The 15,689-nt window shown below is 51.2% G+C and overlaps 6 protein-coding genes across 6 annotated transcripts; 1 reads left to right on the top strand and 5 right to left on the bottom strand.

The window, feature by feature from the left end:
• Nucleotides 1-18: 18 nt before the first annotated feature.
• On the top strand, nucleotides 19-837 carry M437DRAFT_87768 (concanavalin A-like lectin/glucanase; the record flags this gene model as incomplete). The annotated part of the gene is made up of 1 exon (XM_041028707.1): nucleotides 19-837. A coding segment is annotated over one exon (819 nt), but the record flags the coding sequence as incomplete, so codon positions are not given.
• A 544-nt stretch (nucleotides 838-1,381) lies between these two features.
• Nucleotides 1,382-3,492, bottom strand: M437DRAFT_57311 (uncharacterized protein; the record flags this gene model as incomplete). The annotated part of the gene is made up of 2 exons (XM_041023204.1): nucleotides 1,382-3,169; nucleotides 3,223-3,492. The coding sequence occupies 2 exons, from the start codon at nucleotides 3,490-3,492 to the stop codon at nucleotides 1,382-1,384; spliced, it is 2,058 nt and encodes a 685-aa protein (XP_040876172.1).
• Nucleotides 3,493-5,229: 1,737 nt separating this feature from the next.
• Nucleotides 5,230-7,276, bottom strand: M437DRAFT_57633 (actin-like ATPase domain-containing protein; the record flags this gene model as incomplete). The annotated part of the gene is made up of 6 exons (XM_041023253.1): nucleotides 5,230-5,429; nucleotides 5,483-5,921; nucleotides 5,971-6,373; nucleotides 6,430-6,959; nucleotides 7,020-7,124; nucleotides 7,184-7,276. The coding sequence occupies 6 exons, from the start codon at nucleotides 7,274-7,276 to the stop codon at nucleotides 5,230-5,232; spliced, it is 1,770 nt and encodes a 589-aa protein (XP_040876173.1).
• Nucleotides 7,277-10,142: 2,866 nt separating this feature from the next.
• On the bottom strand, nucleotides 10,143-12,082 carry M437DRAFT_57395 (Poly(A) polymerase; the record flags this gene model as incomplete). Its single annotated transcript, XM_041023220.1, has 4 exons — nucleotides 10,143-10,320; nucleotides 10,371-10,482; nucleotides 10,534-11,733; nucleotides 11,791-12,082. 4 exons carry the CDS (start codon nucleotides 12,080-12,082, stop codon nucleotides 10,143-10,145), a joined length of 1,782 nt encoding a protein of 593 aa, XP_040876174.1.
• Nucleotides 12,083-12,814: 732 nt separating this feature from the next.
• M437DRAFT_57588 (uncharacterized protein) lies at nucleotides 12,815-14,546 on the bottom strand (the record flags this gene model as incomplete). The annotated part of the gene is made up of 2 exons (XM_041023250.1): nucleotides 12,815-13,842; nucleotides 13,904-14,546. 2 exons carry the CDS (start codon nucleotides 14,544-14,546, stop codon nucleotides 12,815-12,817), a joined length of 1,671 nt encoding a protein of 556 aa, XP_040876175.1.
• A 267-nt stretch (nucleotides 14,547-14,813) lies between these two features.
• Nucleotides 14,814-15,281, bottom strand: M437DRAFT_57464 (uncharacterized protein; the record flags this gene model as incomplete). The annotated part of the gene is made up of 3 exons (XM_041023235.1): nucleotides 14,814-14,908; nucleotides 14,961-15,077; nucleotides 15,191-15,281. 3 exons carry the CDS (start codon nucleotides 15,279-15,281, stop codon nucleotides 14,814-14,816), a joined length of 303 nt encoding a protein of 100 aa, XP_040876176.1.
• Between the last annotated feature and the right edge of the window lie 408 nt (nucleotides 15,282-15,689).

Consider the following 15,689-nt stretch of genomic DNA (forward strand, 5'->3'; position numbering starts at 1 on the left):
CCAATCCCCTGGGCCAGCAAACCGCCGTCCTCTCCATCTGCTCCAGCACAACAAGCCCAACCCTACTGGTCACCACAATGCCAACCACACATCCCCGTCTCGGCGCACTTCAAACACGAACAAGGAAACTGGGGCTGGGGCAACAACGAATCCCAAAACTACGTCGACGACACTGCAAACTCGTTTCACACAAACGATGGCGCATTGGTGGTGCATGCACTAATCAACCACTCCCATCCTCAACAAGACAGAAAGTTTACTTCTGCGAGACTGTCTTCGCATCAAACGCTTGCTAGATGCAGAGGTAGTGTGTCTGCTCGCATCACAGCGCCAGTGGCTCCAGGCATCTGGCCTGCGTTTTGGTTGTTGCCTCAAGATCCATTTACCTGGCCTTACGACGGCGAAGTGGATATTTTCGAAGCTTGGAATGGCGATGCTACAAACCATACTTGTTTACACTGGGGCCATTTCAACGGCGAAGACCACGACAAGCACCGTGTAGTGGAAACTCCTATCCCTGCCATTTCCTCACCCCACGGCATGAGATTTGATTTCGCGTGGGACGAAGACGAAAACACAAGACAAGGTAGATTGGTATGGTATATCGATGGCAGACCTGTCATGAAGGCAAGCAAACCCGCGGGAACGAGACCGATGAGAGATTACAGGATTTTGATCAATGTGGCTGTGGGTGGGAATGTGTGTCAGGGTGTCATGCCTAAAGATGGCACGTATGAGTTTGTGATCAGAGATCTTGCCATGTGGGATGCTCCGCCTGGTGGTTGGGATAGATTTGGCAGGGATTGGAATAGTACGAGGGAGGGTCATGGTATGTAGAGATTGTTTTCGAGCTGCTGACCGGCTTTTCAATTGCTAGACTTTCCTCACTTCTTTTCACACGGACCTCTGTCACTGCATCAAGGCAATCGTGATTCCGGCTGAATTGAAGCAGGTTTTGTGTACTTTGTCATCTCTCAAGCTTTCAAACGCGTCAGAAAAAGCTTGGGATGTTGAGCGATTCAACAGTTATTCTCCATGGAGAGCTCGATGTATGCGCAAGCGCTGTGCTTCTCTCGTCCGGATGGTCTACGCTGTGATGATGTAGCTGCAAAAAGTCACAGTACCTTCCAGAAAGATCCGCTGTCCAAGGAGAGATTGCATCTGAGGACATCTCAATGGTTCACACCTAAGACGGAAAGCAATTATGCATCCCAACAAGTACAATATCACGATACATTGTACTCGAGAGGTCTCTCACTGCCATATCGTAGCAGTGTTTAAACAGTGTTACACATCATAGAGATGAAGCAAAAGCCCATTGCCAAACACTCAATCGCTCCCAACCCTAATTGCTAATTCTCAGTGCGCGCAACAGATTGGATCAAGCCATGAAAGCGACTGACAATCGAGCTTCTGGAGTCCTCGCCTCATCAAGACCATCATGCTCATCAGCCTGAGGTTCGCCTTCATCACCAGACTCACCGTCGGAATCATCGACTTCCTCCAAATCTGTGGCATCATCATCCTCGTCATCAGAATCTTCAACATCATCGTAGTCAGGTCCAGTCGAGTTACTCCAAGTCGCGTTCATGCCGCCCATTTCAACGGAGTAATCCATGGCCATGGCATCGTGACCCGCGCAATGCTTGTTCTCATGGTGACCATCATTGTGCGGTTTCTGACAACCAATGTGTTCGTGAGAGTTTGGTTTGCACTTGTGGAATGGATGTTTCGGTCCGGTGACACCCTGGGGCCAGCTCCAGTGCTCATGGTCCTTCCTGTTACAGCTGTTGCCAGATTTGCGGCCGGATCTGCAGTAGCTGCGGAAATCATGGGACGAACCTATGCCTGAGCTGAGGAAAAAGTCGTAGGTGGTCTTGTAATCATTTTGCCAGCCACCCTCATCGTCATTCCTCTTCTGCAAGGCTTGTGCCTGGACTTCGGAGTGGTCCATCTCGGCGGCCCTGTGATGTTTTCCAGAAAAGCTGAACTTGGAGCACGCGCATGGCATATTGCGACTCTTTTTGAAATTGATCGAGCTTATGGCTTGTCCTCCGGGTGTATAGCAGACTGGAATGGTAAAAATACCTCTGGCTCTTCCTCCTCCGTGCACTATGGCTTTGCCAGGACCAAAAAGGGCCTCAAATCCTTCAACCCCCATTAGGGGTCTGGGTGTCTTGTTTCCGTGGTCCTTCAGGTGAGTCATAGAAGATCGAACGACGTCGTCCAGAGTGAAGTTGGTCATCTTTTTGAGCAGTTCGTGGCCTGGAGGACCGCGTACAAGCGGTTTCCCTTTGATCCCTTCTCGGCATCTCGACAAGAAATAAGTGTAAAACACTTTGGTCGGATACTCTCCAAGGCATGACTTGAGTATCTGAGGTCCGCGATGATCAGACTTGCAGCTACCGCTACTGACATCGGAAACAACGATGTAAGAATTCTCCACAGACCACATGGATGAAATGGCTGATGCTGTCCACATGTACCGGAGCTGATCCCTATATTCTGGCACAAGTTCAGTCGTGTTTGCGTATCGGCCCCCCTCAACAATGTCGACAAGTGCGTAATCTTTCGCTCCACCAATATCTCCTTTCAGTAATGCCAGCATGTTTGCATCGAAAAACTTCGTGGCCAGGTCTTGGTTTTGCGACATGGCCTCTCTCGCTACTGTGCTGATTTTCTCAGCGTAATCTGGCCCGGCGAGCATATCCGTTGTGAGCGACACGGCCGATGATGAGACAGTGCCTACAGCGCCAGCGATCGCAGTGTCCACCCTCATAGCGGCAGCAACCAGATTGATGCCTGCGGTCTCGGCTTGATCCATTACTATTTGTGTTGGCGCGACTGCGGCTAGCGCAGTTGTAAGAGAGAGAGCGGAGGCGAAACCTGTAAAGAGCGCTGCCGCCACCATAGTAATCGCGATTATGGCGTGCGCCCATAATTGAAGGTTCTTTTTGAACTCCGATTTCTGGTGATCGACGTTCTTACCATCGGAGAACTGGCTGAGGAGGCTTTGCATGTTAGCTTCCACATTGTTGAAAGCCTCCACGTTGGCTTCTTTGATCATCCACATGGCGTTGTGGAAGTTGACGACCGACTCCATTGCGAAGAGAGCATTTCGTTGAACGTCAAGGCTGTACTTGTCACTAATTTCCCTGCAGGAGACAGGCTGGGACAAAGACATGTTAGCTATGACCTACAGCAGGATTTTGAGTGGCTTACACTACAAGTTCCACTGAGCTTGCATGACAATATAGATTCAGTCATACCAGGCGAGTATTTCTGATGAAACCAGCTCCAGAATCGTGGCTCAGACTCTTTATGATCGGTCTTCCACTCATCGAATTGAGTTCGAAACCATGGTCCAAGTTCGTCCTTGACCTCTTGTGCAGTAAGGTATCTTTTGGTCTCAAAGGAATCGCAAAGCTCAGAACTTGCGAGAACTGATCCAAACCAGGTCCAGAAAACAGCAGCGAAAATGAACGACTTCATGAGGTTGGTGCTCTGACGTGTATGAGAGGTTGAAAAGGGCAAATCTGATGAGTGCTTTGAGGGCAGCGGGACAAAGGATAAGTATTTGATTGAATTAGCTCTCGACAGTCTGAAGTGATCTCTGAATCCTTGACGTGATGCACAGTATTACCACAGTTGGAAGTCTGTCCAGTGAGACACCAGACTACATGCTGCCGCTACTCTACCTTTCTTGCGAGTCGACGAATCAACATCAGTGGGTCAGTAAGAAGATTCGGCCTCCCTTGTTCAATGGCGAGTGCCGGATCATTCACGTGTGCTCCTCAACACATTCGATAGAGATGTCGTTCCCCAGGCGCATGCAATGGTGTCGATGCTTGCGCTTTCGCTTCTTGCATCCTATCAAGCCTGTGCGGATACATGGCAACTGGAGGATTGAAACCGACTGTCGACATCATGATAGACGGTTGGTGACCAAAGATTGTTCCTGGCATCCAGTAACATGGCTCAATGCTTATCTAAAGTAAGCATTGAGTGAAACCCCTTCGAACCTAAGGTCGTCCTGCTGCAGATCTGTGTTGAGCAGACAGAGCTTTGGGAGCATGCGTTGCTTTCCTCCACGAAGCTTGATACACGGCATGTTGAATGATTTGGTCGGCGAGGCAGATGAACATTGGGTTATGGTGAGTAAATTTCCAAAGACTTATCGAGTTGTCAGCTTTAGTTGACTTGCCAAAATACCTCGAAGCCTCGAGTCTCAAAAGCGGAGCCAGAGCCGCGGACCGAATTAAGCACGATAGTCTTGAGTGTGCTGCATCAAATCATTGAGAATTGATTGTTCACTCAACCATTGTTGAAGCGGTCATGCCATCGCCGAAAGTCCCAGGAAGCATTCAACCACATCTCAGAGACTTGTGTGAAGGAGTGGAAAAGAGGTTAAAGCCCTGATGAAACTCAAAAGACGCGTCTCGACAACGTCATGGCAGCAAGCGCGTTTCGAGAGGAGGTGCAATTTCCGAAGCTTGGAGTGCAGCTTCCGAGATATTGCTGGTCGTACCACCCTGTTCATTCAATTGAAACCTGCACAATCACTCTCTGCCAAGCGAAAGCACAACTTTGAATGATCCCACTGCCTTGCTCGAGGATGAACAAACATTTGATGTCTTTGTGATCGTCGAAAATCAAGTGGTTGTGGCTAACGCTCGACTTGTCGAGTATGCTGAGGGATCAAAAGACGTGCCTACCAAGACACGTGCACACTTACAGCAGCGATCAAGCACGAAGGAACAAAATCAGATTAAGCATATATAGAAAGTGCGTACGTATAGATATCTCAAACACATAATATCCAGTCCTCACTTCACAAGACCGAGAAGAGTGAAAAAGCAAAAGAAAAGACATGTGTAGTAAGAGACGACAAGATAGGTAACCAAAGATTGCTCTGGGGACGAAAACAAAAAGAAAAGAAAATCAAAGACCGCCGCATTTCCTACCCGAGAACACTCGCTTTGCCTTGCTCGATATCGCACCTGCGTGTATTCTGCCTCTCCTCCGTTCGCAGCATGACCTCTTCTTCTTTTCCAAGCACGCCAGACTCCTCGACTCGGCCATTGTCTTGTTCGTTTCGCATATGCGCTGGTACTGTTTGATTTGTTTGTCTGTGACTTGGGGCCGTGTCCATTTCTGAAAGGGTATTTTAAACAATAAAAAAGGATTTAAACAAGAAAGCCTGTAGCTGAGGAAGAAACAAAAGTCGCATCATCTGAATCTGGCTGAGCAACGTCCCATGACCTCGCCTTGACACACCAGCTCGGCGTTGAATTCTGTGCCATCGAGGGTGAGATAAATATCGAAGTAGACACGGTAGAAAGTTCCTTGAGGTGTGTCCATGCGCTCGAAGTCTTTCTCGAGGTTCTTGCGGCTCAAGTCGGAGGTGAGAGTAACAACTTCCTTGATGCCTGTTGGATGGTTAGCTAGTTGCTTTCTGATATTCAAAACGACATTTACTCACGAGGATCTTTGGTATATTCAGGACATACGTCCTCATCGCAGGCGTACAGTACATCCTCGTACATGAGGGTAGCGCCAGGTGCGACTTGGCGGAAGAACGAGACCTTGACAGGTTCGCCTGTCTTGACACGCTGGCCCTTCTGCACGAAGATTTGACGAGTGTACTTGCAACGGTCCTTGCCGTCCAGACTGGGTACACGATATTGCTCCGGGTGGTGGCCTTCCTTGAAGGGTTGAAGTGTAGCCATGAGGTAGTGTCTACGTGCGACACGAGATGTGACAACACGCTCGGTAATACCAGCAGTGACGGCGCCCTTGACAATGGCGGCGACCGAGTCCATAGGTCGGACGACCTTGGACTGGAATTGCGGAGGAACGTGGAGTTTGATCTGTTGGAAAAGATATTCTGATGAACCGAAGCCACCAACAACGAGAACATTCTGCGACAAGTTAGCTTGAGCTCAAACGAGAATTCGGCATTTTACTGACCTGTAAATGGCGGTTCTGAGCCTGGATGGCAATAATCTGGTTTCGCACAAGTTCGAGAATGCGGTTGACGACAGGCTCGAAGCACTGCAGGATCTCCTCATTGGTGAAGGTCATGTAACCTTCCTCGATGCCGGCTTCTGGGAACTCGGCCTCGATACCGACATCAACAGCCCACTTCTGACCGTTGTTGCGGAAATCGGCCTTGATTCTGTTTTCGAAGTCCATGATACACTTTGCGTAGACACGGCCAGCAGTCTTTGAACCATCGGGAAGCTTCATCTTACGAATCTTTGCCCTCAAAATGTTGGAGAAGTTGCGGTTCAATGCTGTCGAACCACAAGAGTCACCAGATCCAGCAGTGCATTCTGCGACGGTGAAGGGGTGCTCCTCCTCGACTTCATATCTATAGAGCATTATGATTAGCATGATTTCATGATGCCAGACAGCAGCAAAACTTACGCAATCAAATCTACGGTACCACCACCACAATCCACAATCAGAACAGCATCTTGAATCTTGAGGTTGAGCAGACCAGTCTTGGAGCAGAACATGGCGGCAGCTTCGGGTTCAGTGACCAGAGTCAGGCGATTGTCGTTCTCGTCGCGAAGGAAACCAGCTTGAATGGCAGCAGCACGGGTGGCTGCCTTACCAGCATCGTTCCAAATAGCGGGTACGGTCAAGAAGTAGCGAATGTTGCGCTCTTCACGGGTAAAGACTTCACCGAGCGTCTTCTGCAGGTAGTTGCGCATAGCCTGGCGCAGCTTGAACAGATAGTCGGCGGCGACGTCGATCTCACTCTTGCCTGGGGGAAGCGGAGGCAGGTTGATGGGATCGATGTATGTGTTTCCGCTCATCATCAGCTGAAGCTTGAACCATTCAACCTTCTGGACACCAGGCTTGGGATAACCGGTGGGTGCGAGCGCGTCGGCAATATCGGCACCCCATCCTACCACTTGCTGGTGTTGGTCGTAGTAAAGCACTGTCGGGATCTGCACGCGAAATTGTTCAGCAATCCATTATTGTTCCTGCGTTGGTATGCGAAACCCCACCTTTTGCTTTGTCTGAGTACCAGCACCAGGCCATTCGACGATAATGTCCTCTTTCGCTTCTGTGTTTGTCGCAAAGGCAAAGGCGACACCCGAGAACGTCGTACCCTGAACACACCATTGTCAGTACGCGCAAACCAGTGGCTGTCCACGGACGCTATACTTACAAAGTCGATTCCGACAATGAGCTGGGCTTTGCTCCGCTGGTTACTGGCGTCAGGTACATATCCGCTATTGTAGGGATATTGCCCGCCTACCATGGACTGCTGAGGCACATAACCTCCATACTGTTGCTGCGGCGGCGGACCCTGCATGGGATAGCCTGGGGGACCCGAGAGTGGTTGCTGACCGTACATGTGTTGCGGCGCGTGGGGAGGGAGATGGCCGTACGGGTTCTGGGTGTTGATTGGCGGAGGAGGCATGGGGCTCGTCGGACGGCCGGCCATCTGTTGCTGCGGTTGCAGTTGTTGCTGTTGTTGTTGGCCAGCCTGGGCATACTGGTATGATGGCGGTCGACCCAAAGGTTGCTGCTGGCCGGGTTGGGGAGAGCCGTGCTGCTGCGAAGGGTGCTGGTGCGGGTTCATGGCGAGCGAGGTGGTCGAGCCGGTTGCTTGCTGTTGCTGAACGAGCGTGTTGGTGTTTGACGCGGTCGAGTTGCGCTCGCTGGCGGGCTGAGGCGGCGATTGGGTCGCGGCGTTTGGGCCGGGCGACGAAGGCCCCAGAGACGAGTTGTTGTTGTTGTTGCTGTTGTTATTGGTATTGCTGGTGGAGAGCGAGTTGATGCTCGGGCTCTGGGTCAGGCTGTTTCCAGACGCTTTCCGTTTCGAGCCCACGAGGTTGCGGAAGCGCGAATGCATCTGTCCTAGCACCCTTCACAATTCATATGCCCCGCGAGCAGAGACCAAGGCAGGAGCAGGCAAATAGGCAGGCACACAGGCGCAGGCAGACAAGCGCGAAAAGCAAAAAAGGGCAGGAGCGAGACGACGTCGGACGGGTGTGCGAACTGCAGAAGGACAGCAGGAAGGGGGCAGAAAGAACGTGTGGTTGGTCCAGGATGCGACCAGAAAGACGGCGGCGTGTAGACCAGCGAAGGCGCTTCGTAACTTTAGGGACAAGTCGGTCGGCCAAGGCACTTGACAACAGATCCAACAACGTCTTCCCGAAACACAACGACTCTTGCCCGCCTGATGCTACAGTTCCAACCTCTTAATAAGCCTTGCAGCTGCTGCTGTCAATCGCCATTATTCTGATCAATCGCTACTTGTACTCTAGTACTTTGGAACAACCACAAGCGCTGACTTGCTGCCAACAAGACCTGGATCATGCAGCCGCCAATGCGCCAAAGGAGGGGACCCCCAAAACTCAGTCACCTTTTTCCCCAAACCTCGAGATCATCATTCCCAATTCGTATGCACAACCATCTGACTACTGACTACAAAAGAGAAAGGCCGAACATGTATATTGTGATAGACTATCTCCATTGAACCTTCTCTTGTCTGTATCTCTCCTTTTCCTCTTCAACCGTGTGACACGACTCATGCCCAAAGATGTCAGTCAAGTAGTGTGTGTGTTTTGCTCTCATCGAATTGGTCAATTGATTGGGGGCGCCGCCCTCCCAAAAGTGCGGATCACCGCTTCTGGGATTGCAACGCGAAACCACACCTAAACTCTGTTTCTTCTTGATGGCTCAAAACTGGGGTCTTCATCTTCCAGAAAAATGCCACTGCTCACCTGTTTCCAAATACTCCATGAAGATCGACATGATTTATCTTTCCAGACTCGATCAAGTTGCTTATCTGCTTTCCAACTGTCTCGGCTGCGCGTGACCTCGAAATGATTTGATGTTGTCCTTGAGTCAAGGCTGACTCTGCGGACTCGCTATTCATCAGTCTAGAGCAAACGAGGCGCGAACGAAGCTCTGCGGCTGAGAATTCGAAGCCGAAAAACTCGCTGGCTTACCACGTTTCCACTTCGTCTAATCCCTTTAACAAGTAAGATCAGCGATGAGGGTCATTCGTTGAACACACCTTTTCCATCGTTTGATCTTTCGGCTTCTCGCAGATTTCAAAGAGTCTGAAACGGGCTCTTGCGTTGCGGCTTTGTTCAAACTTCTATCCCCTATCCTCATCAAATTCCCTTGCAGCCATCTTGCAGGTAGAGAGCTGTCAGAAGTGGATCCGATGCACCTTTGACTCTTTCTGGAAGCCCTCGCCGACCCCCATCAATGTCCGAAAATCGTCCGTAGGGCTGGAACTCTGTCTGACTCTCATGGACTTCATTGCAGCTGAAGCAGCTGAAAACATGTCACTCGTGTAATCAGCTCGCTCTGATGATTGCTTGTTTTTGTGTGAAGCCCGGATGGTCTTCAAAAATGTGTTGATTGCGAGTAGACATAGAACAGAAAAACACGAAAAGCTATCTCGCCTCTACTTGACCTTCTTTTCCTGCTTTGAACCCCTCCAGATGGCAATGAAACACCATCCATCCATCCATCCATGACTCCCCTCGAGACCTCGGAATCCGTAGAACGCCTGCCCGGATATGCGATTATGAAGCTTATTGCCAGAAGCTTGAAGAGAGCGCCCTTGTTGTGTTGTTTGTGTGCGCCAACTCTGTGCAAGTACTGCTTGAGCCACGACGCCATTTGAACCTGTTATTTGTGTTTATTAAGTACTCGCATTCTGCGCATTACGTGATGCTGTGCACGATATGAGCCCCTAGACGGTGTTGCGAGATGTGGTCAAGGAAGAGCAAAGGCAGCAATTCGCAACACAAACCTTAGCCTCATGGGCTCCATTTTTTGTCCTTTTCTCTTTTCCTCATATACTTGAGCTGCAAGGCGATCCACTGGCGTCAGCGTCTTGTCAAGCGAAGCAGTTGAACTGCTCACCAAGCCCCTGTGGCGATCTGGTGCATGCAAAGTTTTTCGACGGTGATGCAAGCAACAGAGATTAGAATAATGCTGTACCGCGAAGAATGCTCAAGGCTTGACACCATTGGTAGCATCCTGGCTATTGGTAGATCTGCGCTTCGATGCGTTCTCGCCGTTTTCCTGTCAGTCAAATCTGCGTCAGTAGCCAAACTCAAAAGATGATGAGATGATGGGGGAAAATGTAGAGATGTTGCTCATGATGTCTCGATCGTCACGGTCTTCTGTCGAAATCGTGGCTGTATACGTACGTCCAGGTTCGCCTCGCCAGCGTTTCGTTTCTTGGTGCCATTCGCGGCTTTGGCGCCCTTGTTCTTCTTGGTTCTGACGGGACGCTGTTCTCCTTCCTTGAAGACATCGTCAGGCAGATCGTAGCTGAAGACAGGTCAGCTTTTGGAGTCGAGATAAGCACGAACACAACACACCTCTTTACGACAACGACGCGAATCGAGTTGACGTCTTCGTTGTATTGCGTGGCCTGAGTACATTGTAGCCTAAAGTCCTGTACTGGATAGGAGATGTCAAGCGATTGTGCGCCTTTTGCGAGTCAGCCTGTGCGTCATGGGGATTCGCATTGAGACAACATACCTGGAACCATTTCGATACCGACATAGTAGGTCGTAGTCCAGATGGTTGTCATGCCATTCTCCTTCTCATCTGGCTTTTCGACCTTGGTAGCAGGCTCCTCAATCTTGTCGGTAGAGGTTTGTTCGGCAGACAACTGCTTGACATTGTCCGCTTCGTCGACCGTCTCGGTCTTGGAGACTTGATACTTTGTGCTGCCTTGCATGACTTGATCCTTCTCTTCGTCATTCTTAACACGATGGACGCGTTCGTAGCCTTTGGTGTAGGGTCGGGCATATGCAACATTCGGCTGAGACTGTTCGATGCTACCGATGAGTCTTCTGACCTTCGATTGTACCAGACCCTTCCAGTCGCCCTGAGCTTCTTCGTTCAAGCTGCCCGAAACAACACTAAGATAGTACTTGAAGTCCTTTGTGAAGAAGGTGTGGCCCTCGAAGAGGTGTTTCCATTGCGACTTGCCATTGAGGATGTTGGTGCAGATTTCATGGCCACGTTCAAGCTCGCGAGTGATGACAGCAAGAGTAGACTTGGTGATGTTGTGAGTAGCGCACATGGAAGGATAAGCGGGAGTGATGAGAGGCATGAGATGGCGACTGTCGGCAGGATAAATCTTGGGGTTCCAGATCTTTGCGGTATGGTCGAGAGGACCGGACTCGATGGTCTTGAGCATGACTGGCATGGGCCACTGCCAGTTTCTCATAAGCTGGAAGAAGCGAGCAACAATCAAGGAGCCGCAAGCGTGGGGGTAGAGCTGCGCAATGCGAGCGACCATGATGGCCCAAGCAATTCCTCCAGGGAAGCCAATGATGTTGCCGTAGATTGCACGACGGCTAGCCCAGAGCTTGATGCAACGCAGGGCATGACGGAATGTCTTTTCTTGTGGAACCAGACGCAAGACGTCGTCGGTAACTCTGGTACCATTGACAGAGCGCAAATCAACATCGTCCAGGCCGCGGAGCAGACTGTTGTCTTCGAGATCGAGGTTTGGGGGGATAGAGTTGAGCTGCAGACGAGCAAAGATGAGATCGATGTCAATGCCTTGGTACATGAGCTTCATGATGGGAACGTGGGCTTCGGGGACGGCGGTGCACTCTTCGATAGCGCCTGCTGGCGACATGGCCTCGAGGATGGGACGGAAGTGCTCGAAGAAGTCCTCACGAGACACATGCTTGGGCGCGACAACAAGTGTGTCGATATCAGAGCCTGTGGGTAAGTGTCAGCAATGATTGAAACAGCGGACATGATGACGAGATGAATGACCTGGGCTGAAGACACCAAGACGATAACTGCCAAAGGTAAAGACCTTGCCGCCAGCGTTCTGCAGGACGCTGTCGGAGAGACCCTTGAGTCTACCGACATGCTTGACAAACTCGGTCGTGACCTTTTGGAAGGTGGACAGAACTGCGACGCGCTTGTTTGTGTCTTCAGTGGCTTCGAAGCTCTTTTGTTCTTTGAGCTCAGCGAGAAGAGCTTCGCTCTGGGCGAGTTCCTTGTCGGTAGGGAAGGCGGTTGAGACGGGCGGAGTAACACCCCATTGACGAGGAGCTGCCATGTTTGCGCGGCTTATTCTAGTCGAGGTCTCAGGCTGCTCTCTCAAACATGCTGTGATGGAAGCCGATGATCTTTGGCGCAGTTGCGACTTGCGCAGCTACTGGCTGGGCGTCCGGATGATTTTGCAGGATGAAAACAAGGCGTAAAAGAGCGGAATCGGGGTCGTTGTCGGTCGTTATCGTCGGTTTGCACAAAACAGCGACGTGGACCGGCACACGATGGAAAGATGGCCGGATGCGGTCGTGTTTGTTCTCTGGATCCCTTCACTCTTGTCAATGCCTCGTCATGGAGCACATACCCGGCCTTTATCCGCCAAAGCCCTCGGACCTTGCCGAACATGGCTTGCCCTGGCCTTGAGGGTCTCTCTCCGCTCAGCCAGCGTTCATCAGCTGGACTCGATCAAAAGATCGAGGCAGCTGCATGTGCTTCGCAATTTACAGCAAGAGAAAGAAACCAGAATGTTCCTGATGTCAACATCCGTTGAGCATGAAATTCGAACCTTGGGAAAGTGAAGTCGATAGGAAGTATAATAAGGAAGGATCCCTAGATGAACATTCGCCTAACATATCTTAGAACTTCCACAGCTACATTCTTCGTCTCCTCGCATTGCTTCAATCTAAACTGCAGGGTATCTCCAAAGGCGCGCTCCGCCTGAAACGAAAATTACACAAATAGAGAGCTCTAATAAGCTCTGTTGCTCCATCATCACAATGGCACCTGGCCACTGATTAACTTACGCGGCTGTAAAGACGGGTGCCTTGACAAGAATTCCGCGCTCCCGAACGTGTGCCGCAATGCCGACTGCAAGACGCACACGATCCTCTTTCCCGGCCAGACTGGTGCTGCTACCGCCGTTCAGCTTGCCTTGTGCTGGGTGACTCTTCTTATGACCACCGGTGAAGGCACTAAGCATGTTGCGTCTGCGCGAAGGCAATTCACTAGATGCTCGGTCGTTTGAATCAGTCAACTCGCTGTTGACGCTGCCTCGCTCCGTCATCTCTTCGGCAATCGAGGTGGTCAAGGCTGGAATACCAGACTCGAGCTTCATGATATCAGTGTTCAATGCAGTACCTGGTTGGAAGTACTCAATTGTGACGTCTCGACTCTCTTGGGGAAGATGACCCAACATTGCAACGGCAAGTTCGCAGATCATATGCACACCACCATCAAGGTCAGACATGGGTGGGTTGTCGAGGTGAGCCTCAAGAGCAGTACGAAGCTGTGTTTTGAGCAGGTCAGTCAGGTGAGAGCGGTGGTTCGAAGCCTCGGGCAATCGAAGGATATCCTGCATAGCCTCAAGTGTGGTCAGTCGCCAGTTGACGACCTTGGAGGTAAGATATTCTTCGTCCTCGTGCACAGTGGCCGGTGGAGCGAAGAGACGAATATTGTTCTGCATCTGCTTCAATTGAGTCGACAGGGCCAGATCAATGTCCGGATGGAAGTAACGGTCAAAGACATCTTCAACCAGCCATTTCGAAATGAAGGCTCGGCCGACCGCCGTCATCTCTTGCTTGCCGATGGTTATAGCGTCCTTGTTCACAGCCGGAGTAAGCCAGGTAGGCACCGACTTCCAGCTCTTCCTAATGCTGAAGGACAGTTGTGCGATCAGGCCATCCAGGCGGTTGAAACGGGTCGCATACTCGCCGTCGTCGAGGGAAGTGCGTGATTGGGCGATCCTTTGGTGAGCAAGACTGTTTTGCAACTGCTTGACTTGGTCTTCTTTCTCAAAGTAGTACTTCTTGACCTTCTGGTATTTCTCGCCTAGATTGGAACGCGGTTAGCATGATTGATCGCGGAAGTGGATACGAGTGGGGCGGCTTACGGAGCTCCTTGTGGTCGCTGAGCAGTTGTCGAATCTGATCTTCGGTCAAGTCCTCGGCGTTAGGCTGGGGCGTCGAGCGACCGACATCCTTGGATTGTTGTGTTTGCTGTTGCGACAAGATGGAGGGATCTCTTGCAGTCGGGGCGGGGCTCTGGGACGAGGCCATTGACGGCTGGCGGGGCGAGGCTTTATTCAGACTCGAGGTCGGAAGGTGAATCGGACCGTCGTCGTGCAGTTTGGCAAAATTGCGAAGTGGTTGGTACTGGGGCTGCTGTGGAGTGTCGTAACGGAAGTGCGAGTGCGGCGACGCCGAGGACGAGGACGGCGTGGTGGCAGCCGAATTTGGGACGCTGGGGATGACTTGAGCAGGAATGCGGGCGGGCAGCGGCTGGTCAGGGTGGTCCGGAAGAGATTGATGGCGTTGTGGAGGCTGCTGTTGTTGCGTGGGTTGTTGGTGGTGGAATTCAGCTTGTTGTTGCAAAGACGACGATTTCAAGTGTTGGGCGTGCTGCGACGACAATGAAGCTTGACGCTGCTCGCGGAAACCCTGTTCGGTGTTTAGCCGCTGCAATCTTCGTTGCATGAAGCGGTCCAGCGGAACTCCCGAGTCTGAAGACACCGAGTCTGCTCCGTTAATACTCATGGTAGCAGAGTCAGACTGCCTGAGATGCTCGAGCTGCTGCTGCGTTGTGTTGCTGTCTGGTACCAATTGCCCCGGGTTCCAAGCGGCTGACAGACAGTCTTGACCAATCTGAGTGTTGCCCTCTGTATAGATACTCGACGAAAGCGACACTGCGTCCGCTATCTCTGCTTGCCGTGAGTATGTAACAGGGCTTGGTGTCCAGTGTTCTGGAGTTGATGCTCTCTGCTCAAAAATGTCAGTCGTCATCTGATGGTCTGCAACGTGAATTCATACTGGATGCTGAGCTTCGACCGTGTCGTACAATGGCTGGGCAGGCTGGTAGTATGAGTGTCGCTTGTTGGGTACTGGATTGCTTGACGCTTCTGATGCTGTGTTATAAATGACTTTCTCAACCAATTTTCGTGGAAAACTCACCCTGGTGACTTGATTCAGGTTGCACGTTGACTGTAGAGAAGCGTTGGCTGCGAACTCTTGATAGAAACCCAGGTCGACGAGAGGATGGGTTCGCAGGTGCTCCTTCAGACTCTAATTCTGTAGACATGGCAAATGATTAGCTCAAATCTCTTTTTCTTCAGATATACTGTTGTCGTGCCCATCACACTTTTATAGCAACAAACAGCACGATAGGCTGGCAATGTACGTACCGGGCGAAGCCTGCGGCGACAGGCTGTGACCTTCAAAGGACTGCTGGGATTTGCGATTCGACCTTTTCTGCCAATGCAGTTTGGATAGCATTTGAATAGTCTGCTCCACCCTTCAAAGAAGGGCTGCTGTTCGCTGAATAGAGCCGATGGCCTGGAGCGCACGCGCCGAGATTGAGCAGATCGAGGGGTTACTGGCACGCTGCAGCTCCACAGACCCAGCAAAGTTAGCCTATCTGTAAGCACACCGAGAGAGACTGAGCCTTCTCCTGTTACAGAAAGCCCTGTGATTCGCAACAAGGTCGATCTCTCTTTTTGCACTGGATATGTAGATTTCGCGGCATGCGTTTTGAATATCCGGCATTCGCGAATTCCGCACCTATCCACTACCCTCTACTGCAAGGCCGGACGCGTCTGTCAGCATCCCCCCATCATGTAGAGCCTGGTGACCCCTACGATCTGACATTTACCTTTCGCGGCTGCGAATTGCTCCCTTGGCGCG

Source organism: Aureobasidium melanogenum, assembly GCF_000721775.1.
Source record: "Aureobasidium melanogenum CBS 110374 unplaced genomic scaffold scaffold_26, whole genome shotgun sequence".
NCBI classification, from domain to species: domain Eukaryota; kingdom Fungi; phylum Ascomycota; class Dothideomycetes; order Dothideales; family Saccotheciaceae; genus Aureobasidium; species Aureobasidium melanogenum.